Source organism: Neurospora crassa, linkage group I (assembly GCF_000182925.2).
Source record: "Neurospora crassa OR74A linkage group I, whole genome shotgun sequence".
Classification (NCBI taxonomy): Eukaryota; Fungi; Ascomycota; class Sordariomycetes; order Sordariales; family Sordariaceae; genus Neurospora; species Neurospora crassa.
This window is the reverse complement of record NC_026501.1, coordinates 1,193,269-1,218,711: the sequence shown is the minus strand read 5'-3', so window position 1 is coordinate 1,218,711 and position 25,443 is coordinate 1,193,269. Positions and strand designations below refer to the sequence as shown.

General features: G+C 51.3%; 5 protein-coding genes across 5 annotated transcripts; 2 read left to right on the top strand and 3 right to left on the bottom strand.

Annotated features, from left to right (window-relative positions):
* Positions 1-11,519: 11,519 nt before the first annotated feature.
* Positions 11,520-15,455, bottom strand: NCU02115 (hypothetical protein). Its single transcript, XM_958759.2, has one exon. The coding sequence runs from the start codon at positions 15,291-15,293 to the stop codon at positions 12,432-12,434; it is 2,862 nt and encodes a 953-aa protein (XP_963852.1). The 5' UTR covers positions 15,294-15,455; the 3' UTR covers positions 11,520-12,431.
* A 400-nt stretch (positions 15,456-15,855) lies between these two features.
* Positions 15,856-17,275, top strand: NCU02116 (metallo-beta-lactamase). The gene is made up of 2 exons (XM_958760.3): positions 15,856-16,613; positions 16,692-17,275. The coding sequence occupies exons 1-2, from the start codon at positions 15,956-15,958 to the stop codon at positions 17,045-17,047; spliced, it is 1,014 nt and encodes a 337-aa protein (XP_963853.1). The 5' UTR covers positions 15,856-15,955; the 3' UTR covers positions 17,048-17,275.
* Positions 17,276-17,297: 22 nt separating this feature from the next.
* On the bottom strand, positions 17,298-18,819 carry NCU02117 (sym-1). Its single transcript, XM_958761.3, has 3 exons — positions 18,660-18,819; positions 18,087-18,472; positions 17,298-18,020 (listed from the first exon to the last, which is right to left on the bottom strand). The coding sequence occupies exons 2-3, from the start codon at positions 18,095-18,097 to the stop codon at positions 17,513-17,515; spliced, it is 519 nt and encodes a 172-aa protein (XP_963854.2). The 5' UTR covers positions 18,098-18,472; positions 18,660-18,819; the 3' UTR covers positions 17,298-17,512.
* Positions 18,820-19,237: 418 nt separating this feature from the next.
* On the bottom strand, positions 19,238-21,077 carry NCU02118 (palmitoyltransferase PFA4). Its single transcript, XM_958762.2, has one exon. The coding sequence runs from the start codon at positions 20,772-20,774 to the stop codon at positions 19,314-19,316; it is 1,461 nt and encodes a 486-aa protein (XP_963855.1). The 5' UTR covers positions 20,775-21,077; the 3' UTR covers positions 19,238-19,313.
* Positions 21,078-21,396: 319 nt separating this feature from the next.
* NCU02119 (capsule protein) lies at positions 21,397-25,144 on the top strand. The gene is made up of 4 exons (XM_958763.2): positions 21,397-21,740; positions 21,842-21,897; positions 21,965-22,069; positions 22,127-25,144. The coding sequence occupies exons 1-4, from the start codon at positions 21,697-21,699 to the stop codon at positions 24,922-24,924; spliced, it is 3,003 nt and encodes a 1,000-aa protein (XP_963856.2). The 5' UTR covers positions 21,397-21,696; the 3' UTR covers positions 24,925-25,144.
* Positions 25,145-25,443: the final 299 nt, after the last annotated feature.

Below are 25,443 nucleotides of genomic sequence, written 5' to 3'. Positions count from 1 at the left end.
GGGAATATGCGGCAGCTGAGTCGTTGAGAAAGGCAATACGATTCCCTAAAAATAATTCATGTAAGTTACTCTTCTTGTACGTACTGTAATGTCAATATTTTTCTTGGCAGATTTAAGTTGTTAACCCCTCGAACCCCCACCTCTCAACTACAAAATATTAATACTGCGTATAGTGAGTGCATGCAGTATTTAGATGGCATGGAACCTACTGCATAGAGAGACCAGGACAGCTTAGCTGTCTGTTTGACATCAAAAGTACGGATCTACAGATGCAGATGACAGGTCCGTCAATGATATGGCCTGCGTCCGCATTAGTAGGTAGTGTACTCGAACGAACAAATTGCACAAAAACCCCTATGCACGCAAGTCATATGCATCTCACTCGGTTTCGTTTTGAAGCTGTCAAGAAACACAATTACATAAAGACAACATTTAGGACGGATGAACCAAAGGGAAAATCTCCCTTACAAGGAACAATGAATTTCTGCCAAACGGTTGGTTCCATCCTATTGACGTCCAACCTTTTGGATGCAACCTTTTGACCGCCAGTTAAGTACTGCTAGGCCCCAATGAAAAAACGATGCTCTTTGATACCGCGTTTTGATCGAGAACGGCTTCAACAGATTTTCAGACACTTCATCAAGCCATGTTGTTCTAAAGCGGGGTTCATGGCGTCTTGATGATTGTATTCGACAATGCGGCGGCCAGACAGTGGGCCGTTCCTGATACAGGATGGCAGCATCACCACCACTATGATGCTCACCTGGTACACAGTTCCACTGTACTATTCACTGCGTACCCAGAAGTTCAACTCAGCACATCACACCGCAAGCAAGCATTCAGCACCTACAACTTGACGGTCCGCTAGGTAATAGGTAATGCGGGATCCGTCACATATGAGCGTCTCTGCCCCCTCACTGCCTCAAGTACGCCGTAGAGGTACAAATGTGCCACCATTTTCCAAGAATTCGTAAGTATGGCTGTGCGTACGTATCGTCGAATGAACACACTGTGGTTGATACACTGAGGGAAGCTATCAAAGCGGGGAATGAACGGAGGCAGCCTAGAAGGAGCAAATCCGTCACTGGGTACCTATAACGGAAGGTTTCGCCGCTTCAACTGAACCACCACCACGCATCATCGTCATGATTTCGCACGGCAACTACAACCAATGCATCCGGATTGGAGGAAGTTGCCAGCGTTCGATATAGCAGTGGCTGCCTGGCTGATGACAGGATCCTAGAGGTAGGTAAGGACTACCCACCAATCAGGGAGGTGGAACGCGCTGATACACGTCCTGAGAAAACCAATTTAATTCAACTGAAGCGTGTTTTCACCACTTTTCAGCGTTCAACACGGTACCACCACGCACCACAAGCACCACCCACTGCGGACAGCAAACCCAAACCTGGCCGGGTCAAACACTCCAAAACCGGCTTGTACCACGGATCGCAACATCAAAAGTAAGTGGAAGGAGGCGCGACTTGGTGAGGAAAGATTGCAACATGACGCCTTGCCGCGCTATTGCCGCCCGCCGGGAGAGATACAACAAAAACACATAACACGACTAGGCCACCAAACAAATGGAAAGGCACGGTTTGCCGTCGGACATCAAACCGAGCTCCGGGTCATATAATGCCGTCCACACCACCTCGAAATCCGCATCCGGTCCGACCACCTTTTGCCAGAAACATACCGTACCGTACCCCAACTCTCGGCCATGATGGATTTGTACACCAGTTATGACTGCCCCGATGACCAAGCTGCCGGGCGGCTTGAGGCCGTATTACCTGTCGTCGCCCTGTCTCGACGTCTCGCCCCTTTCCCCTTTCGACAGGCGAAGCTACAATTGTCGTCATTGTATCTTGCCCTCCCGCGGTAATCTTGGCTACACAGCAGCATGATGCTGCAACCAGACCCGGACCATCACGACCAGCTGCATCCGTCCCTGCCTTCAGCCCTTGGCCGCGCCGATCGGATGCACAGTTCAAGCAATTTGGTCAAACTACCTTCTGATGCGTCTTTGTGCTTGGACAAAAGATCGACCACAAGCCGCCAGATATTCAGATACTCTGACACCACGGATCAAATCCTCTGCTTGCTCACTGCGGTATGCCGTGCAACTCTTCAAGGGGCTGTTCCCTTCAGTGGCGGTCCACTGGTTGGTCCTATACTTCAGTTTGAGCTCGCTTCCAAATTGACTGCTTTGGCATGCCGTGGGACATGGGCTTTTAGTCGAACGGTGCACGACCTATCTATCGGTTTGGTGTCAGCACTAATATCATTTTCTCGTCAACCTGCCACGGACCGCTAAGGATGCCCCTAGGACGACAAGCCGCCTTGTGCCAACGGCCGCGTCGTCATCATTGCGCATCTTGAAGAGCTACACCAGCATTTGATCGCCCATGTAATTGCGCGCCACATCTTCCGAGTCTAAATCGGAATATCTTGGAATCTACCCATGGGCTGCGCGTTGCCTGAACCCAAGTGGTCCTTTAGCCGTATGCAGGGCATAGCATGGTGCTGCGTACCGGTGCTTGCGATTACATCCGGTCTCAGGTTGGGCGGGTGGAACTGCCTCCATGCAGGGTTAAGACATACCGAACCTTAACGACGCCATCATCGAAGACGGTAAAGTAACGATAGCTATCAGACTAATGTCATTGGTACAGTCCATCATCGCCGTTATCAATGGGCTCGGCTGAGACTAACGCTACGCTGCGTTTTGTGTTGACCGAGGCGTCTCAGAGTCACGGTCGATTACTGCGACCTACTTACCCTGGAGCCCGCCCACGAGAAGCTCCGAATTGGACCCTGAATTGTCACGTCTAACTTCAAGCTACAGTTTCTTGATTCAGGCTAGCCACAGAAAACCATCATACGTTTCGGACGAAGGTCTATCAGGTATCGGTTGTACAGTGCTGGCAGCCTTGCGCCATCACGGGTATTCGAAGCAACACAGCATGCTGTATTGGTACAGCGTGCGGGCATCAGTCTCGTAAAATGTCTTTCCAAAAACAGGTTTGACCTAACCACCAGCCGTGCAATTTATCCGCTGCGCGGTGGCTGGAGAAATGGCGGATGTGCCCTCCTATATCATGAAGTATAAGGCTGGCGCAGCCGCACCTTTTCTCATATAACCCCCAATAGTATCTGGGGGATTGTACCAACCCCATCCTGCCTTTCGTAAGCCGCGGCGAGAAAGGAGTAGCCCAAAAACCAATGACGAGAACCCGCCATATTAATTCTGAAACTCCCTATCTCCTCAGTCGGTTAAGATGGTTGTCTGTCTGTTCGGCGGCGGGAGTTTTTACTATTTGCGGGCCTTCGCATGGCTCTCAGCTCAACCGCTCGCGCGGTGGTGGCTGGCGGGACACAACCCGAAACCAAAAACCGGAGAAACATGATGGACCATGGACTTTCATGGGGCAAATCAGGCAACTGGGAGGGGGATCAAGCCACATCAACGATCAACCTCTCATCTTTTGCCTGGTTGAGTTAACGGGTAAGATTTTGACCGCTCAGGTTACGATTGATTAACCCTCATACATATAATCTACCTCGTATGTATGAATATCCCCTCTCATGGTCTCAACCCTTGGACATCCCGAACGGCGGCCGCTCAAGTGGTTGCCGAGCCTAGAGCCTGGGCCCCTCCCGCCGATCATCGGTGCGGAACACGGCGCGATCTACGGACACCGCCCGGGCGGTATCGTAATGTAACGGTAATTATGGTTGCATAACAGCTTACTGTTGTCCTCCTTCACCGTGCGCTGTCTGAGTTCCATGTTTTACCCCAGCAGCATGCCGCGATGAGTGTGCAAAGGCGGTGAAAACAAAAGATGCTTCAGAAGTACAGACACGCAGCAATCGACACACATTTCCACCCACACCTGCGCCCGGCGTGGCCTAGGCCTTCCAGTTAGTACTGTTTGTGTCTCAACCACTGCACCACTGCACCCCGCTGTTATAGCAGCCTTGAAGCCAGGCATAAGGAGGGGGAAGCTTTAGACTAGTTGGAATGGTACCTGGCCCGGCTCAGCGCGCTTCCTTCTTCTCACACAGCGATCCACTGCCTGGTAATCACCAGGGTGGTTGTCCGTGGTGGTCGATCCTGAGTGCTTGTGGAGGTCACTACAGGTATCTAGCCCGGTGCCTAGCGCAGTAGCCTGAACATATGGCATCGAGGACGTCCACGTATCCAAACGCTTGAGCCCTTGAACGCTTGACCGCTAAGGTTGATATGTCTGCTGTAATGCGTGGAAACAGCTTGCTTGACGCATACCCATGATTCCAAGAGAAAAAGGAAAAATGACCTTTCGGCGTTTGATGGAGTCATGTCATTTTCGGAGGAGAAATGTGTTCAGTGTGAAACTGGCTAAGGCCCCCAACCACCAACAACACTCGACCAAGCTGGCGGCATCAGCGCGGTGGGGGAAAATCATGATTTGAATCTCGAAAGACGCTCATGGCGTGCCCCTTCCTTAACAGAATGAACACAAGGAAGTGGTCGATGTAATAGTTGAAGCAAGCAGAAGGCATGAATCCTGCTGGTCCGGGCAACTCCTGATCCGGTCGACACCGCTCCTCCATGTGCTGATGCCAAAACCGAACCAATGACCAAAAGGATGACAGACGGAAAAGAAAGAATTATTGAGGTGTGTGTGCCCAGCTGTTATTCTAGAAGCCCAATGGAAGCTACTTGAGTAGTTTGGAGGGGTTACGTCGAGCTGACAAGGGTGTTACCATCCCAGGGTTCGGGTAGAAATAAGGCTGAGCTAAATGCAACAGCCACGTGAGGCTGAGTCAGTCAGGCCAATCAGATAAAGCATAGCGTAAGCTGGGTGGAGAAGCGCAGCTCAGGTGGGGCTCCAAAACAGTTGTGGGGTATCAAACCCGGCCAAGTGGGCACCGGAGCAGGGAGGAAGTTCATGTGACAATGCAGTGGGAAATTGTGAAGTTTCGGCTCCATTTTACTGTATTATCGTATCAAGGAGCGCTACAATCAATTAGTGGAAATGTCATATGTCCAAAGATAATCTGACAGTGACAACGGATTGATGATAGTATATCACGGCGGCATAAAAAATTCGCAAATTTGGAATTTCGAAATTCAAAGAACCGGCGGCTTCGCTTCAAAGCTTGGCTGTTGGAGGCTGATGGAGCTTTTCGGGTTATGTACTTGGCACCCTGGAATGGAAAAAACGACGACGCTCCGCTGCTTTTATCGGAAATTTGCTGCGCTATCACGAGCCCATTGGAGGATCTGCTGGGTTCTCTTCCGAAATGAGGGACGACGGGAAGCGCCGTGGCGGCACACTCACAAAGTTCATGATGATGACTGATACACTAGCAACGAAAACTTGAGAGAAACTCCGAGCTGGGCTGCTGGCAAAGACAAAAAAGTATCATTCCGTCTCACCTACTCACTTACTTATGCATGCATATATCATTTCGGTCAAGAAGGTGAAGCAGGACCGACAGGAAAGAACCGTCGAGGCTCGGGCTGTTGTAGCATTTGTAGGAGTCGCGTTTCACTGCATTTATCGAGTACGGAGGGCCTCAGTCGAGTTATCACCTGCTCTTCCGGCTACCTACCAGCTCCCTATGTATTCCAGTTCGAACCCCCCGCGGGACAAAATTCACGGGCTGTTACCATGCGTATTGCCTTCTGTTGACTTTTGTAACGTCCATGGGCAGGAAAAAAAAAAAATTGGAGGACAAGCAACCCCGGATGTCTTCCTCCCAGGAAGCAGGGCCGGGAACTGCCTCGGTTGGTATCCATAAAACCCATCACTATGTACGACACAGTGTTTCTCGATTTCTTCCTTTCTCTGTCCGTCCCCATCCCCAACTCGTTTCCGTGGAAACAGATGGATATCTCTTTATGCAAAAAACAAAACAAAACAAACTGTATGGGGCTTTGAGTGATTAGTGTTTGTTGTTGTCTGGGCAACAGCGACGGTACAGTACTTAGCGAGCAACGGGATGCTACGTTGCAACTCATGCATCCAAATTTTCTAGCCTTTTTTTTTTTCTTCCTCTCTTTCTCTCTTCAGAAGTGGATGGGGTAGCAAATATCGAACCATTGCTCGGAAGGACGAACAAAAACTACTGTATCGGTGGAGTTTACAATTGACAACATGCGCGCCAACAGCGTCACAAAGAGAATCTTAGAGAAGAGCCGAAGATAAACGCAACGCATCGGGCTAGTAGTCTAGCAACTCTCCCCCACCCGACCCGACCGGCCGCGGCCCGCCGTCTGCTTTTACCCCTCGTTGACCCGTACAGTACATAGTGTAGAAATACGGGACTCCGGACGGACGAGGGGAACCAGTGGGACCGGGAGTTTCTTTCGGTGTTGGTATCCCTTGATCCGGTAACATCAGTCCTACTCCGATGTCGAACAGTGTATGTCGCGCGGGGTTCTCCGGCCGAAAACTACTGTACCCATCTCCGTCCGAGTCCAGTCCAGTGCCGCGCATTACTTGTACATAGGTAGGTTTGCTCCATCCCCCGCGGCCCCACACATTTCGGGCGGACCCGGCGTGACCCCGGAGGCCTAACGTCCCGCTGCCCGCAATGCATCGACATCGCATTTGTCTTCCACAATCCCGCTCCGCATGTCTGCCTGCCAAGCCTGCCGACTACATATGTATGCTGTTTGGGCTCTGCTTGACACCCGCTCTGCTGAGGTGTACATACATATACATTTACGGCCTGTAAAGGAAGAGTAGACGTACAAGCACGATAGGATCAGGCTCGTACCGCTGCGCCAGGTGATTTCGCCGACATTCCTCTCATTGGTATACCGTAGAAACTCGGTAAACTGGCAAACCTCTAATGCACCCAAAAGAGGGTTTTGGGGCATGATTACAGGCAGATCTGTAATGCTCAAGTCCGAACCTGTGCATTGAAACGCAGGTAGGATAGTGTTGTCCAGTATTGTAGAGCTTTCACTAACTGAGCGGACATATGTACAGGAGTATGCTGCTTCCTGTGCTTACAATCGGGCGCTCAAAGAGGGTTAGAGGTTTGCCAGTTTACCGAGTTTCTACGGTATATATATTTCAAGCCGTGCAACGGTGTGGCCTGATATCGAGCAGCGGCGCGGTCAAGCCGCCGAAGCCTTGGACGTCTGCCTACAGTGAGGTGGCGATTACAATATTCTGCAACCCAATACAAGCCGTTTGGATTTCTGGTCTGAGCCCGTGTGTCCGTACCAGCCTACCTCAGTTGATGGATGGGAACACTGAGCCAGTCCAGATTTCACATTTATGCGGATGGGACTTGGTGATAAGTGTGACAATCGTGCCTGAAGACAGGACGGAGATGGCATGCGCCTTGACGCGTGATCACGGGGAAGGAGTATGGCCGTCCATCCGTCTATCCGTCAGCGCTGTGATGTCTGTACGTGGTGTCATTGCGATCAAGACAGACCATCCGTACCGAAGACTGGACGCGGACCGGACGATGAGGTCGAGAGCCTTGTTGTTGTTGTTGGATGCCTCCAGCCACAAACGCAGGATAAGACAATGTCGGATCGAGTGCAAGCATAGGTACTTACACATGCCACAGGATACAGCGGCAATGTCAGCAAAGCATGAAGCATGAAGCATGAAGCATGAAGCATGAAGCATGAAGCGTGTCGATAGCTTTCAACGCAAGTCGTGAAGCATATATCACACCGCAAGACCACCACCACCACTTATAACACAGGCTTGTTGCGTTCGGGGATGTCTTCCTCCGCATGCTACGCCGTACATAAGCGCCATATCTGGATGAGGCGATGTGATAGGTATCTTTGCGAGATGTTACCTGAGGGAAAATTTCCTACCAGAAAAGCTGCGAGGGGAAGCTGCCTGCTGCTTCGCTGCCTTGGTAGGGAAAGAGAGGGGGGAAAAAAGGTAATGGGAGTGGCCAAAGAGGAACGTGCCATATGAGCCAATGACTCCGCGTCGAACCAGGTATAAGGAATTCGTGATGATGTCGACATCATGATCGCGCCGCGCGAAGAAGAAGGAACGAGATAAGGTTCAGGAAGCGCGGCTACGGGGACGAAAAACGCGGTTACCAAGAGATGGTGTCTCGTCTCAGTACTCGTCTCAGGAACCACGCCCGTAACGTGTAGAGTGACAATGAATGCGCGTCAATCCCGCGTGGCTTTGGCGACCTGGACGAATCCCGAACGTGGAAAAGAAAAATCTCCAAATCTCGAACCTGTAAATCTCCAATTCGCGAATCTCGTGTGTGTGTGAAGATCTCCGACCTTCTGACTCGTCCGCACAAGAGGAGGAAATCTACATACCAGGTACGGCCGGGGTCCAGGCCTGGAGTTAGTATTTGATACAACATATCTTTTTTCTACCCCGCGTTTGGTTGGGCTTGGAAATCCCCAGTGCTGCAGCAGCCGCCTAGGTAGGGGAGAGATCTACGATGTATAAGATATGACGCGTGGGTGCAATTGGTTCCATCTTCATTTTTTTTTTCCACTTTAAAGACAAGTGATGATGCCCGGACGCAGTGAGGGAAAGGGTCTGGCCTGTCTTTTCATGTGCCTTTGCGTGTTGATGTCGTGTTTTCCGGTTACTTTTTGCCTGCGAGTTCCTGCTTCCGGAATCGCTAGCACCATGCGTTCCCCTCTCAGAGATCCTCTAGGTCGGGCATTGATACAGCTCCGGTTCACGGTGTGCGACAAGTTTGGGCGAGGATCACCGCGGGGAACTGAACTCCGCGTGAATGGCTGTGGATGGAGACGTTTGTGTGCGCATCAAAACATAGGTATTCGATGAGCTGTGCACGAGGAAGCGGGAGAGCAATTAGAAATAGGTTCCCATAAGGTGGTTGATGATGATAATTACTGACATTCAAAGACCTCACCATTGTTACATTCATTCATCTTCAGTCCAAACTTATACCCCCGGCTGTAGGTCACCCAAAATACATGCCCGAGTGCCTGATTACGTACGTACCGCCGCTATGTATGTATGTACGTGTACATAACGTACGAACGCAAAGACGGGGTCTGCATTCCACTACATCGTGCATCTTACATACATATCCTTTCCCGAAAGTGCATGTTCTGTGGTTATCAGATCATCTATTTCCATTTCCGGTTCCAACTCCTCCTTCTTTCCCTGTGTGAAATTTCTGAGGATGAAACTTGAGACGCACGAACCAGATAGTCTATTACGCAGCTCGCCGTTTCGATGAGAATGTTTGGCAGAGAGCCAAGGTCTATTATCACATCTTGACGCTTTGGGATTCTTCTGTATCATCCAGCTGGGGCGAACTGGAGGTGATCGACACTTAACTTGAAACACATATGTATCATAGTAGAAAACTTGGACCTCTCGGACATCTATAGCCGCGCCAAGGATGTTTGATTTCGGTTCCGATTGTCCTGTTCTTTGAGCTTAGATTCTATGCCTTGAACCGAGATACAGCGATTAACCTGGGTATTTATCAATAGTGTGAGAATATCAGTTCTTGTCCTCGGCACATGCTGGCATTCAAATTGCCTGACAGAAATTAACTACCTAGGAGGTAAGTACCAAGACACTTCAAACGCTGGACTTTTCACAGTTGGACCTGCTCGTCAAAACGATCTCAAAACAAATTATGACTACACCAGTGACTATCCGGCTCACCAACTATCTATCGGTTCGATGTATTTATGGGTTAAATCCCAAAGGAGAACTAACGCCGTCCAAGCTACTTAACCCCATAACTACGCCGTTCTGTTCGCTCCATATCACATTATCAAAGCCTATGGATATGTATGGGATGAAGAGAAGTAGGAAAGGGGGGGAACACCATCCGCACGTGCGTCCGAAACCCAGCTCATCTCAGTCTTGTTAGAAGCCCCTTCGGCTACCTCAACCCCCCCGGCCGATTATGATGTCCCATTCAATGTCCAATATCAAAACGACATGCACTTCTGTTGAGCGCCGGAGGGATTTATGTATTCGAGTGGCTTACGCTGGTTAAGCTCCTTTTCGCTGTCTCGGCTGGCTGAGACGAATAGACGAGGTGATTGCCAACCCCAGCTTTTGCTTTTCCCAAACTTCCAACCACCAATGAGCGCAGTTCAAGGACCCTGCTTCCTTCCGTTCGTGAGGTCACCATCCATCCATCCGATATCTATGATCCAAAGTCACCGACATTCTGGCTCAGAATTCGTTTGATTGGAGAACTGTCATTGATTGACATCTGATCGAGTAACAAGTCTGAAGTGAGGCCGCCGTTGATCGTTGCGGTTTGGTTACCAAATCAGAACACCTTTCACAAACTGCGAATGGGAATGTTGCTATATAAACAAGACAGACAAATCATTAGCTTTCTCGATCGGGTTCAACACCATATGCCTTTATCGCGCTCCTTCGAGAGAGAGGAAAAAGAAGTGTATCACTCACAGATATACACCATGCTGGAGCTGAACCGTCAGGCCCCATAGAAGTACTCATTAAGTATCAAACCCGTCCTTGTTCTGTTCGCTGCGCGTTACCGAGATCTCTTTGATGATGTACAAAGTACGATATGGAGACCTTGTCCATCTCCGCTGTAGCTGGACTTGTCAATTGCCGATGTTGTCATGTTGGGAATTGCCCACTAAGATGAATTGTCACCATGAACCTGCATAGGACCAGCAAAATCCAGATCTAAATCGGTTACACCGCGGCAGCTTCAAACATCTAGTGTAGACAATTCGCACGACTTTTGACTTTTGACATTAAATCACCTACTTGCCCCCTTGAGTTTCGCGAATTCACTTCCCAAGCTATGTACACTACTTACAAAGTGTACATATATACATACATACATAGCAGAGAAAGGCTCTTCAAGCCGAAACCGATATCGAAACCTCTCGCTCAACCTACCTACCTCCCTACCTAATAAATCAACAACGATTCTTCCATGACCAAGATACCCACCTAAGTACCTATCTGCCCAACATCCCAAACCTTGATCTTCTTTAGCTAAGTTGCTTCTCTCTACTCGGAAGAAGCTAGAATTTTTTTTTTTTTTTTCCTTTTCCTGAGGATTATGTCGTGCCCGCCGTGTAACTCCCATTCTTCCACCTCTTTTTTTTTTTCTCCCCCCCATCACAAATCACAAATCACAAATCACAGTACCACAACATCCCGTCCGTACCTTACCTACCACAGCATGATACAGATCTCATACATTACATGAGGGACGCCGACCGACGGGTGTCACTTCGGAAGATACGAGCCAAGGCGGCGGCGGCGGGAGCAGCAGCAGCAGCGGGCAGGTTACGTCTGATATACTTTGGAAACGAAAAAAGGGGGCGAGGAGGGGGGGTCTTCGAGTGTCTTTGTGGGGTCTTCTTGGATATTCAGGTATAGAAAATGAGTTGTCTGGTTGATGTTACTAGTAGTGGAGTGCAGGTTGTATGGGGATCTCTATAATGGATTGTAGACATGGGAGATATTGTGAGAAGTTAGTGAGCAATGAAGGGATTGTTAATTTCGTAGCTTAGCTCCAGCTGACTATTGGATTCGCGTGTCTCATTTGGACGATATCCAGCATTGAATCGAGGTCAATGTCGACAAACCAAAATAATGTAGCGTAGGCGTGTAACGTAACGCTTGCCACGGACTCGGTCGCTAGGTTGTCCACTACTACATTTGAATGAGGATTCTTATACAAGTCTGTTTGTATTCTTCAACACTTTCTCCACCATCTCCCAATTTCTATAGAGATACAATCTCCCCTCTCAAGAACACTACTTAGTTCCTGGGGGCTTCTGTCACTTATTTTCCCCTCCTCCTCTCGCTTATCCTTCCTTTGTTCAGCTCGCTCACTCCTTCGCTATTCTTTTTTGCGTTTCTAGGGTCTACCCAGATCGAGCTACTAGCAACTTCAGCGGCTATTTCTCTCATATGAGGATAGTGTATGTACATAGGGCAGGGTCGACAGACATGAAGACCCAGACGTAGTGATGCTGAATCTGGCTTTTGGGCTAGTAGTACCACCCAGCGGTTATTGTGCACCGGCTAGTATGTTGTCTTTGGGGTAGAAGTAACTTTTTGCTAATTACTCCTGAGTACAGCGTGATCAAGCGACAAGAGCCTGCGTACTTCACAGAGTTGCCGTGAGGGTCGCTTTTTGCGTGCGGGAGAGGATGTTGAATGTCGTATCGAACTCGGCCTCATAGCCATGTGAAGGAATCATGGCGGACATTCCAACGCGAATGTTGGCCCAGGTGGATGAACTTGACCCAAATTCCCGACCAAACTTCGTTTCGCATCACGATTACTAACTCCAGCGAGTACCGTATGCCACGAAATAGTCGCTTATTCAAGAAAAGAGGAAACCGCGAGGATTGTTCGTTTCCTTCATCCTGGCTTAGTCCGCGGTACACCTCCTCAATAACTTCCAACAACAACTGGTCGGAATAAACACCACTAATGATATGGAATGCAAAAGTCAATCCATGTCCCGAGGTAGTCGAGACGGTTACCATGTTCCTCTTCCAGCTTCCAGGCAGTTTCAAACTCTTCATAGTTGAGTCTACCCCAGCCGCCACGCTCTTTGGCCTCCTTTTCGGCTAGGTCAAGGAATCGCCATTGGACAAGAGTATTAATTGGGATGTTTGAAGGATCTTGCGGTTCTTGGCTTGCGTCGTGGTGACCTTCTGCCGTAGTTTTGCTAGAGGGTGCAGAAGGGATGGCGGCGGCATCGGCCTCGTTGGCCTTTCCTTTAGGTGAAGAGTAGTCTTGGGTCTCTCCAGAGACCGAGGTAGGAGGCATAGTTTCAGACATAGAGTTGGGTCGGAACTGAGGCAGTGTCGGATCGCAGTAACTGGAAGTGGAAGCACTCGGTTCGTTGTGATGCACCTCTTCTACCGCCTCGACAGTTTCAGCGCCGTTGGTGGGATCTTGAATACCGGTTTCGTGTTGCGATTCTTCGGTAGGCTCAGCTTCAGCTTGAGAGGTCTCATCGATACTATAGCCACTAGCCGCCAGTAGCTCCTGTAGATTCTGCTCGCTGATGGGCTTCTCGCCGTCCCGGTCATTGATATCTTCTGACGGACGGAAGAACAGCATTTCTTCGGCCGCCTTTTGAATCATGCTGCCGTCGGCATGTTGCACCATGCCTTTTTCAATAGACTCGAGCAATGGGCGGTACTTGTCGCGGACAGCCTTGGTCTCGGCACACCGAATCGCTATGTCCTCCTTGAACTTGAAGAGCCTATCGAGGAGCTCATTGAAGGCTTGCTGGACAACCTGGTAAAAGACCTCTTTGCCGGCGTCTTTTTCGGCACCGGGGATCTCCATACCTCCCCACCGCTCAGGAATGCTTCGCGAGGATGTAGATGGGTTGGACTGGGTATCATAATCGTCCACGTCCTCGGCAAACCGGACCTTGGGGGATGATGGCGAGCGTGGCGATACCGGTTTGGAACTCTCGCCCACTCCATTCAGGTTGGCCAAGATGTCGTCTTCTGGGTCCCAATAGTCCGGGGGCAATGCACCCTCTTCCTCATCCAAGTAAAATTGTCGTCTCTTGTAGCGTTCAATGAGCTTTTTCCGCACGTTTCTTTCGGCACGGGCATAACGGCGGTATCGGGCATCGGCGTCGTCGTTCATCCTCATGACAAATCCCTCACCACGAATGATGTTTTGGTCTGAGTCGTCCTGGTGGGCTCTGGTACGATCGCGGTGTCCATCCTCTTCCTCGCTCGTCCCGTCATGATCTTCGTCGGGGTTAGTAACAAAGAGGAGATCGTCGCCTTCCCGTCGTCGACCAGTAAGCAACGAAGGTAGGTCCTCGACGCGGGCAGGTGGGTTCAGCAAGGCAGCAAAGTAGCGCAGGGACTCTCTGGGCATCCCGTTCGCCTCCTGATTGTTGTATTCGTCCAGGATAGCAGCGAAAAGGGATTCGCTATCGCGGTTTTCCTGCTGGAAAATGCTCTCAAGCACGGCCTCACGATCAGCTGTGTCGGGTTTGTCCTCGTTGACAGCGCTGGTGCGTCCGTCCATGATTCGCACGTCACCGTTGCTGGTAAAAACCTTTCCATACAGGGGCCGATCACTATCCGATCGAGGGATAGCACCTTCCCGACCAAAGAAGCTGCTCACAGGATGTCTACTAGAAATCAGCTGCTTGACTTCGTTAGAGCTCATGACCTGATCGTCGAGGCCTTCCAGCATGTCCTTGTGCATCTCTTTAAAAAGCACGTAATAGGCGCGGAACAAGCGTAGAAAGTCACGGCGGTCCACATAGCCATCTCCGTCGATATCGTAGCCATTGAAGATGCTGAGAAGCCTGTGCTTGCTTTTGCGGTAGGTGGTGGCGTGCAGGAACTCGGAGAAGCCGATCAGATCATCGTTGTTGGTGTCGTAGAAGGCGAACATGCGGTCGTACAGTAGATTCGGGGCATTGTGTCGGTTCGAGCCAGATGGAACGAGAGTGCGCTCAAAGGTCTTGCGATCCATGGCCAGGTTGAGGCCGTCCGGGTCCTCCTTCCACTCGGTATTTGCCAAGAATGTCCATTGTTCCCACAAGGCTTCTAGTTCGGGACGCTCCAAGCCAGTCGATCGAGACAGTTTCGCGATGGCCGCCCTGTTTAGAACTCGCACGCAGTTGTCGGGATTTCCTGGATACCATACGGGCTGGAGCTGGCGGGGACCCAACCTAGGGGCCGGAACCTTGATCTTGTAGAAAACGTGTGTCTTGATGTGAAGGTCTTGGGATTCGCAAGTCTCGCAGAGGTCGAAGTCGGCACAGTTGGCGCAGCGGTATCGAATGCCACGAATGGGCACTATTCCACAAGCGTTGCACTGACAGCCACGGTGAACGTAGGAGCTGCGCCTGGCATTGTCCTCGGAAACTCGAAACAGAAGGTTGACGATATTCTGGCCGGCGCGGTGATTGGCGTACCCGTCCCCAGGGCCGTTGTCGTTCCACCAGTCGTCATCAGCGACCTGTAGCGCCTGGTCGTCGGCGACAGTCTGAGCATCGGCGGGTTCGGCATTGGCGTTGGCGTTGGAAGTGTCTGGGTTGCCTTCTAGGGCACGAGCGGTAGCGGAGTCTTGAGAAACATCGGAGCGGCGGCGGTCGCGATCGAGATCGGGGGCAGAGCGTCTGCGGTGGCGGACAGCATTGCTTCGGCGCACTCGACGAGAAGGATCAGGTTCGGGGAGAGACGGGTTGTAGATGCGGTAGCAGAAGTAGCCCAGGGAGGCGGCGGCAGCACAGGAGAAGAGGGCGACGCCGATCCGGTGCCTTGTCAGCGTCGAAGCTGCGGCACTTGGGTGTTCCATGGTGGTGATGACCGTGATGGTGTTTTCATGGTATCATGCTTGTAACCATGTTGTGGCAAGATGCGCGGTAAGCAAGTGAAGCTTGTTGTGACTTCGCAATGCCTTTCCTTTGTATGATAGGGCGAAGTATTCGCGAAGTTCGAATTTCAAATTCAAAGCTCCGAGCTGAGCTTTCCGAGTGGAAGCGGCAAACAATACTGAATGGGGAACATTGAAACCTTCCAGTGCTGTGCTTGGCTTACCCCACAATTTGTTAACATCCCCCCTGGCTCTTCCCCATTACAGTTCTCACAACCCTCTGTGATACTCTCCCTTCGTCATCATCCGTCTTGGTTCAATTCAACGACGAGGCAATGGGCATCTTCAACGTATACATGCCACTTTAGGCAACCCCATGTGGTAATTAAGCAAGGTATCGAGTCGATAGACACTCGGAAATAGCAAAGGATGATATTGCTCAAGTTCCATGTTCTGTTTTCATGTCGTGACCAAGCAAGACACAACGTTGTTACTACACCTCCAAAGAAGCCTTTCCCCGCATCATTGTTGACCAGCCTTGTATACACCACCCAACCCAACTTCTTCTCTCTTCCTAACCCCAACTCCAGCATCACGATACACCCATCCGACCGACAACAACCTCATCATCCACCACCACCACCATGACCGAACAATACCTCATCTGCACCGCCTGCGGCACCCAACACCCCTCTACCGACCGCTCCTCCCTCAAGACCTGCTTCATCTGCGACGACCCTCGTCAATTCGTGCCCCCCTCAGGGCAATCCTTTACTACCCTTTCCGAATTGCGTTCCTCCACTTCCCCCAAGTACAAGAATGAGTTTCACTCATACAAGTACTTAAGTTCACTTGATAAGTTCCAAGCAGCAAACTCAAAAACGGAGCCAAAAGAGGCAACGATAGACGAGTTAAAGCAAGCAGAACTCATCTCCATCATAACAACCCCCAAGTTTGGTATCGGCCAGCGCGCCATCCTTGTCAGAACCCCCTCGGGGAAGAACGTACTATGGGACTGCGTCGCCTATTTGGACGATGAGACTGTACAGACGATCAAGCAACTGGGAGGCATCGATGCAATGGTGATCAGCCATCCGCACTTTTACACGACGCATCTGGAGTGGGCAAGGGCGTTTGGTGATTGTCCTGTTTACCTGGCGGCGGATGATAAGAAGTGGAGGGCGAGGCTGGATGAGGGTATCCAGAGGGAGATTACCGAGGAGGAAACGAGAATTGCGAACAAAGAGGGAGAGGATCTGGGGGTTGTGGCTGTCAAGTTGGGGGGCCACTTTCCGGGTAGTTGTAAGTCTTTTCTACTCTTTCAGATCACATTGATGGATTTGCATGTGTGTGTGTGTATGATAAACTAACAAGTTGAAGTGGTCCTCCACATCCCTCACTCAGGCCGTCTGCTCACAGCAGATACAATCTTCACCACTCCCTCCGGTCTGTCCAACTGGGAGGTGAACGCGCTGGGGGAGCCTCGTTCACGACCAAAGGATACCAATTCGTACTCGTTCATGTGGAGCATCCCTAACATGATCCCTCTCAGCGCAGATGAGATCGCGCGCATGTGGGGGATCTTGAAGAAGTATGACTTCAAAAGTACCCATGGCTTGATGCTGGGCCAGGACATTGAGGATGTCAATGTCAAGAAAAGGGTGTTGGAGAGTGTTCAGATCCAATTGAAAATGATGGGGGTCAAGGAGCACACCATCTTCAGTGAGGAGATTTGAGCTAGACACAATTATCGAATGATTATGTTGCCTTTGTTCAGAGTACAGCATGCCTTTCCTCTGTTACTCGAAGGGGGTGACTTTTATATTGAGCAAAAAGACATACAGCACCAGCTTGTTACTACGAGTCTGGCGGCCAATGACTTATCTAGGGGAACACGATCGGGATCACAGATTTTTTCCCAAGTGCCTATGATCGTATGTACTGTGCTGGAGGTTGGAGCTGAGGAAGTGATTGGGGTTCGCGAGACGGGGGAGGGAAATATGATTGATAAAAAGAAGTTTTGGTTTATGACACGCATTGAGCCAGCAGTATCGTACCCAGGCTGCTTACTCCCAACCGAAACTCCTCGCATGTCTCTCCGCTGAACCCAACAAACAACAAAATCTATTTCTTGTCTAGGTACCCTCAGCGAGCCCACAGGCAGACATTGGTCCTTCCTTCCTTGCAGTCCACCGCCTTACTCACTGCCCATTCAACCAACTCAAATAACAGTTCCACCCAATACTAATCACATTCACAAACAACACGCGATGATCCAACGGCACCACCTTAAAGTTGACCATCTGCACAAACGGCCACACCATCCAATTGGTGCTCAACGCCTCCCAGTAATTCTTCTGCAACTTCTCCTTCACATCCGTCCCCTCCAGGACCGCCATGGAACCCAGGAAAATCCCAATAAAAGTCGGCGCAAACAGTCCCTGGTCGGCCGCCACCCGCGCCAGGATGGTCTTGTTGGTGCTGCCGGGCACGACCACGCGCTTTTGCAGGAAGCGGAACCACGTGGTGGCGGCGGGCCCGAAGACGGCGCCGCCGTACAAGACCATACGACCGGTGCGCGTCAGGTCGTGGTTGGACAGCCCTCGACGGTCGACGAGCTGTTGGGCGGCGACGTCGCCGACGCCGAAGAGGATGGAGGTTGTGACGGCTTGGGTTAGGAGGGGGCGCGCGGCCAGTTGGGCTTTGTACCTGTTTTTGTTTTTTGTTCGTGTTAGAGAGGGTTGGTGAGATGGTGGATTGGAAGAGGGGGCTTACCAGCTGAGCATCTTGGCTGATTTGTGAGGGGGTTGATTATTTGGGTGTGTTTAGGTAGGGACTTGTAGACTGGTTGTGATCTACTTCCTTTGAGTTGGGTTGGGTTGTGTTGAGTTAAGTGTTTTGAGTGTTTTGAGGCCTGAAGAGCAAAGTGGTGAGGACGATGACCAAGGCGAGGAAGCTTAAAGTGGGTTGACCAACAACGACGACCAAACAGAGCCGCCAAGTCTAGAAGGTGAATAACCAGTTGGTTATTTGTCCGCGGGTCCTGGGGGCAAACAGACACCTTTCTAGTTGAGATAAAATGGAACTTCAAGTCTGTTGAATGAGAAACAGACACCTTTAGGGATGGAATTCTCGATTCTCACAACACTCGATGTTTTTCACTTCTCACAAGTCAGCAGAATGCCTTCTCCTGTCTATTGATTCAGATATCAAGACTTGGCAAGTTGTCGTGTTCCTCCCAGCCCAATTTTTGCAAATTCCGCGATCGTGTCGTAGGTTGGTTTATTACGGGTTTTTTTTTTTTTTTTTTTTTTTTTTTCATAGGAAAATGATAAAGAAAATACTTACAAGAAGAATGGACAAGGAAGAGAGTATCAGATCAGTTTCACTCAGAGTCATGGAGAGAGAGTTTTGTTTAAGCCAACCCAGATTTTTCAACCTAACGAGCAAAACAGCACAAAAAAAGCAACGAGATCCAGGTGGTCCCTGATCGTCATTAGTAAACGTCGTCACCCCTCAAGATGTACATTGCTATTTCCCACAATCCGTTAGACTCTTTAAGCCTCAGTGGCGGTCTCGGGGTCATGCTGCCCTACGACGCCGCTGTCCTTCACAGGCTGTGACGGGCAACAACTTGATTCGGGACAATGATACCCGGCCCCCTTCAACCCCACATTATGTGGGGGTCATATCCCTGTTTGTCAACTTGTCGACTGAACTTGAGCTGAACTCCCCGTCTCCCGCAGTTCAACCCATCTTTGACATGACATCATGTGGATCATTGGGGATTTTGATGCCGATGTTCAGCGAGGCATCTGTTGTTGTTCCTTCTCATGACGTTAACTTGAGGGTTGGGTAATTCAATTGCTGGCTCACGGAAAGAGCAATGACGATCGAGGTTTTCCCCTTAGCAAAGTCACTAGGGCTGTCCAAGAAAGAATATGTGCATTGGGTATCTGTTATTATAAAGCTAGTATGGCATATTTGCTCTGGCTCCCGCCCTCACTCATGTACTCCGTTGCTTTTTACTTTGCGTCTGCGTATGAGCTCAGCAAGGGGCACGTCCTCGTCTTCATCTCCTTGACCATCATTATATCCGGTGGCTGTCTTGACGAGCGGTAGGGACTCGGAGACTCCTTGACCGGGATATCCATAATTCTCCTCCTCGTCCACATCGACACCGTAATCCCACAGCGTATCACCCTCGCTATTCATCCACGCCCTACCATCCTGTGGTGGCGAGCGGGTCCTTGAGCGCTGCTCGTACCCCTCATCCTCCTCCAACTCAGCCATAATCTCGTCCTCTTCAGACGAGTGCTGTCTCCTCTGCTGTCGCCTCCTCAAATCCTCTTGCTGCCTCCTCTTGAACGCAGTCTTCATGTCCTCGGAGCTGCGGTAGTAGTCGACTTCCGGTTTTTCCGTATTCAGATTCTCCCTAGCACCCGGCCACTTCCCCCCAGCACCCGCCCTCTCCCTGCGCAGCTTCTCCGGGTCCGGCGGCGGCCACATACCCACCCGATCATTAAACCCATTCTCCTCGTACTCCCACCCCGTCCCCTTCCAAGGCGTGTCATTGCTAATCTTTGGCCCACCGCCACCGACCGGCAAGAACCACCTCAAAAAGTTGTTCGTCCCCATCGCCTGCGCCATGTTCGACCAAAACCCATTATCGTACGGGAACTCCACCTTGACGGGCACAAACCCACCGTGCCCATCCGCGCCCCAGTAATCATCCCCATCATATGACCTTGCCAAAAGCGTCTCATGCCTCTCCGCCTCCCACTCCTCAATCATCGTCTTGCCCAGCATCCAGCTCCGTACCGTGGTAACCAACAGAACCATCAGCGCGAACTGCGTCGCAAACCAGGCGATACTCAGCATCGTACAACCCAACAGCGCTCCCACGCTGGGGCCCAGGTAAGCGGGGACGTGTCGCTGGTCCCAAAGGCCGTAGTATAGCCTTGTCCAGAGCAGACGGGCAAAGTAGACCAGCGCGGCGTTGGTGTACACCAGGAAGCGCAAAAAGTGCGGGAAGGTTTGCAACGAAACGCAGTTGCCCGTCCACGGACAGTGGTGGTCCATGCGCGGGATGCAGCGGGCACAATGTCGGCAGTGGTGGGCGCGCGGAGGCTTGGGGGCGTCGCACTTTTTGCACCATTTTGCCTTTTGCGGTCCTCTTCCTCCTCTTTTGTTATTGTTATCCCCGTCCTCCTTCTCTTTCGGTGGGAACTTGTATTGGCCTGGATCGACGGTGCAGGCTTGGTAGTAGGTGAGCCAGAGGCAGACGAGGAGGATATTGAAGATTAGGGATTCGCGGCAGGTGAGCGGACCGGGAGCGAGGTCGGCACTGGTGTTGAAGAGGTATTGCGAGTAGTAGCCGAGGAAGATGATGAGGCCGCAGACGGCGGGGATGGCGAAGCGTTGGAGGCCGCGGGTGGTCGGGCCGGTTTGAAGGTTGGTCATCTTGACATTGTACTCGGGGTACTTTTAGGTCTTGGTAAGAATATCGGGGATTCGGTCGGCAGATGGTTCGGTAGTGATTGTGGGAGGAAGTGTCGCGTGGGATTAGTCAGTCGAAGCGGTCGTTCTCTTGCAAATTGTTGAGAAAGACCGTAGAGGTCTGGTATGCTGTGTGTCTGAACGACTGTGGAGAAATCAAAAATATGTCACCATTAGAAAAAAGAAAAGGGGAAAAAAAAAAATAAAAAAAACACAACACTGTCGAAAGGAAAGAAGGGGTCGGATTCCACGAAGCTTCGATGGAAGTGTCGGGTTGCAGTTGGAAATGTAACCGCGGGAGCTTTGGGGAGCCGCGGCGGATGGTGGAGGGGAGTGGCGGTAACGTCAGAGGTGCAGCCGATGCAGCCCGGGGGTGATGATGCTGTTAGCAGCTACTTCTCTTGTCGCATGAACTATGCGGGAGAGTGCTCGATACCCCTTAACAGTGGCTTTCCCTCCAGCAACCATCACAACAACCGGCCTCCCCGGCAGGCAGATGTCAGGAGGAAAAAAAAAGGGGGGGGCCATTATCCCCGAAGTCCAGGCTTATCCCAGGCTTCAGGAGCCACTCAACGGAGATCTTATTGGCGATGGAAACAGGGGCTGACTTGAGATTCAGTCCGTGAATCCTGACAGCGGCGGACTGCTATACTATACTAGTCATGAAGGCCCTTTCCTTTTCCGCTTCTCTCTCATGCAATACAATCAACGTCATGTCAGCTCGTTTCCACTGGGGAAACAGCATGGGTTGATGACATTGTATTTTCATTTCAAGATCCATATCTCCAGTGTCCATATTGTGGACTGTTTACCCCCAGCCTTTCGTCACACAAGTTTTGCATTGAACTTGTAAAAACAACCATACTTACTTACCCCTTTGAGCTCCATGGCGTCCGGGGCGACTGGAGGGTCACAGCTCTCGGCGTTTTGGTGAGTGGAAACTGTCGATGATACCGCCGACAAGTTGCATGTAGATGCATGCATACCCGTCCACAACAAACATATACTGACTGAAACTTTATTTAAACTAGTGCCGTAGCTTCCTTCCTTTGGCTTGGTCATAGTGTAGAAAGTCACCAACTGATTGGTACGTGGAAGGAGAAAAAGTATTCACAACCTGTTACACAACGGATAGCTACTTACACGCGGAACAGAACAACCACGAGTCTCATCCATATTAGTCCTGTTGACGGCCGGAGCTTTCTCTTATGTCGCCAGTCACTTTTGGCAATGGCTTCCGGGTTCTAACGGGAGGTTCGGTAAGTGGACAACCACCTACTTTCCGGTCCCATCAACAACGTCCTGACGTCGAGAAGACGATGAAGGCGGTTCCTTAAGACCCGCTCCTACCAGCCTACCAAAAAGGCCACGACGATACTTCCTCCCCGTTCTCATAGCAGCCATCATTTTCAGACTCGAACTGTTCCATCGAGTGACGGCGGACTTGCAATGTTCGTCTCCTGGAGTGGAGGCCTTTCTTCCTCTAGTAATCCTCTTCTATGAGCTCTTACCAGGTCGACGGGCCCGTGTAGGCCCGGCCAAGGACGCCGACGAGGAAGATGACATGGGGCGAACAACATGGGATGATATTGTGGACTGGGTGGCCGAGTCTAAACAGTCCCTTACCATTTCCATCGTTTTCATCTCCTTGGGGGCCTATCTCGCTTCTTCCCAGGACATGAGGTCGAGTTACATCTGTACCAGCTTCGACAATAGCACCCTTGTCCGGTCTCTTCAATGGCTCGGTCTTTTGTTGGACGGTGTCATCGTAATCCTACTATGGCGCGTCCTCGCTTGGGCCAGGACGAACAAGAGCCGGCTGATCTCTGTGAGTGTGGTATTTTTGGCTTCGGCAGTCGGCAGTGGTCTTCTGTACACTTCTCTCCGCATGTTTCTACCTTCAGTGCCGTTAAGCCACCACTTCAAGGGCATTGACGCCTTGTTTGTCTTCGATGTCGTTACCGATGGCTTTGCGGTTGCTGTTCTGTTTGTTTCTGCGAGCCTTTTGACCACCGAGAAGACACCGCTGTCTCTTGTTGGCATCTTCACCTTCATCTCCGGTCTCGTTGTTGGATGGGGCAAGCTGAAGCTCACCGGAGGCGCTGAGAATACCATGCACGGCGTTGCATACCTCGCCGTATTGCTCATAAGCTTGGGTACATCAATCTTTGTTTACGCCAACAACATACAAAGAGTGGTACTCATCCACCGCACCATGCTGGTTGCGCTCATGTTCATTTCACTCATCGCCGCCACGATTGTCGCCATTTCCAACAACAGGAACGACTACTTGTTCGAACACCCTATCGAGACAATGATCTTCAAGGCCCGGACCAATGCCGACAGATACTTGCTTCATGCCGCAGCCAGCAACTCTCTCCCGGTTGCCGTGAACGAGTACAAGGCTCGCTACGGGGGGAGAGATCCGCCACCCAAGTTTGATGAGTGGTACAAGTTCGCCGTGGATAACAAGTCACCCATCATCGACGACTTCGACCAGGTAGTCCACGATATCCGGCCGTTCTGGGGGATCTCTCCCAGCAAAATCAGAGAGGACATTCAGCGGGTGGCCAAGGAACCGGGCATCGCGCTGCTCAGAGTCGCCAATGGCACAGCTTCGCACAGCTTATCCAAAGATTCCGAGCACGCAATGGTCATGGATGAGCTGGCAAAGATGGTCAGCAAGTTCGCACAACACCTTCCTGATATGGAACTCCCCATCAACCTGGATGAACGGCCACGGGTACTCACCCCCTGGGAGGACGTGAGGAGATTCACCGAGAAGGCAAAGCAAAAGGGCTTCGGCAAGTTACTCAGCAAGCGTGAAGATGAAGGCAAAGCACCATCCCAGCCCCTTGACCTCACCTCATCCGCCACAACCTCCGTCCGCACCCTCCAAGAGATGACCGCCCTTAGCTGCCCTCCCGGCACCGCCACTCGCGCCGGCATCCACTGGGACGTGCGGGACTTCTGCCTCTCCTGCGTGCGCCCGCACTCCGCCGGGACAGGTATCTTCCTCCACGACTTCGCCGCTTCGCAGTCCATCTGCCACCAATCCGATCTCTTCCACCTCCACAGCTTCTTCTTCACGCCACCCTCCGTGCCCCCGCTGCGCGACCTGGTCCCCGTCTTCAGCCGGTCCAAGCTCTCCAGCTACAGCGACATCCTCCTCCCCATCCCCACGCTAGACGAGGTCCTCCACAAGGCCAACACCCAACCGGACACCAGCGATTTTGATCTGAAGACACCGGCACTCTATTGGCGCGGCGCGCAAGCGGAAGATGTGTCGGATGAGATGCTGCACGGCGGACAACAAGAACGGCTCGTCCACTTAGTCTCAGATAACTCGAGTACCTCCACCACACTGATGCTCATCCCCCAAAACGAAGTCCGCTCCCGCGCCGCTTACGAGCGCGTATCCACCTCGTTGCTCAACTTCCTTTTGCCGTTCGACATCGGTTTCTCCTCCGTTAGCGCTGCTTCTTCTTCATCATCAGAATTCACAACAACCACGACCCGCCCCCCTCATCCCAACCCCCTATCATCCAACCAATATATCCTCACCCTCGACCCGCCCTTTTCCTCCTCCTCCTCTTCCTCTTCCCCCTCTGGGTCCCCCTCTGGGTCCCCCTCTGGGTCCCCTTCTGATTCCAGCACCACTACCACCTTCCTCGCCACCCTCAAAAGCACCAACGTCCCCTTCACCTCCACCCTCTTCACCCACTGGTACTCCTCCCGCCTGCAACCCTACCTGCACTTCATCCCCTTCGACATCCGGCTGCACTCCCTGCACGCCACGTTGGCCTACTTTGTCGGTCTCAAGGGAAAAGCGTCCGCGTCCGATCGGCTGGGAAATACAAAGGGGGCGATGATTAATGGGCGAGAAGTTCGACAGAAGAGTAGGACGGACGAGGCCAAGTACATTGCCGAGCAGGGGATGAAGTGGGCGGAGAAGGCGGTGAGGAGAGAAGACGAGGAGGTTTATTTGTTTCGGGTGTTGGTGGAGTGGGGGAGGGTGGTGCAGGAGGAGAGGGACGATCTCAAGTTTGTGATGGCTGAAACGTCGAAGGAGACCAAGCAAGCTACTAGGCAGACCAAGGAAATGAAGGGCTGATTGGTATTGGAGTGGTTGAGAGGTGAGGTAGAGGAGGAGATGGTGATTGTTCATAGGAAGTTGGACATGTGCTTGTATGCCTACACATTGAAAATGAGCACTAGGTACATTTGAAATCCTTGAAGTGGTGCATCGTTGTACGAAGAACACGGTGGACGCGCTCACACCATAGGCAGGAGTCAAAATGTGGCCAGTCAAAGAATAATGATTCAATAAAAAGTAAACATTAACTAACTACTCGCTCGCTTGCTTGGCCTTGCTTTAAAAATAACGACTGTAACCGACTTCCGGCTCTCCTCCCAATCAATGTTGCTTGCTTATTCTATGGTGTTGTAGGGGGTATAGAAAAGATAAAGCCATCCGCGCCGGTAGTAGTGTAGTAATGAGGTGAGGTTGGCCACAACACCCGATCGATGGTGATGAAAGCAAGAAATGAAACAGTAAAGTGCCTCCCAACTCCACCCACAACTGGTTCTTTTCTCTTTGACCCGCCACCGAGTGTCTTTCCTGACCGTCTGA

Excerpts from the sequence above, each read along its gene's own strand:
- NCU02115 (XM_958759.2), bottom strand. The coding sequence starts at position 15,293 with ATGGAACACCCAAGTGCCGCAGCTTCGACGCTGACAAGGCACCGGATC.
- NCU02119 (XM_958763.2), top strand. The coding sequence starts at position 21,697 with ATGGCGTCCGGGGCGACTGGAGGGTCACAGCTCTCGGCGTTTTG. Across the intron at positions 21,741-21,841 it reads TCACAGCTCTCGGCGTTTTG|TGCCGTAGCTTCCTTCCTTT; the intron begins GTGAGTGGAAAC and ends TATTTAAACTAG. Across the intron at positions 21,898-21,964 it reads AGAAAGTCACCAACTGATTG|AACAACCACGAGTCTCATCC; the intron begins GTACGTGGAAGG and ends CACGCGGAACAG.
- NCU02118 (XM_958762.2), bottom strand. The coding sequence starts at position 20,774 with ATGACCAACCTTCAAACCGGCCCGACCACCCGCGGCCTCCAACGCTTC.
- NCU02116 (XM_958760.3), top strand. The coding sequence starts at position 15,956 with ATGACCGAACAATACCTCATCTGCACCGCCTGCGGCACCCAACACCCC. Across the intron at positions 16,614-16,691 it reads GGGCCACTTTCCGGGTAGTT|TGGTCCTCCACATCCCTCAC; the intron begins GTAAGTCTTTTC and ends AACAAGTTGAAG.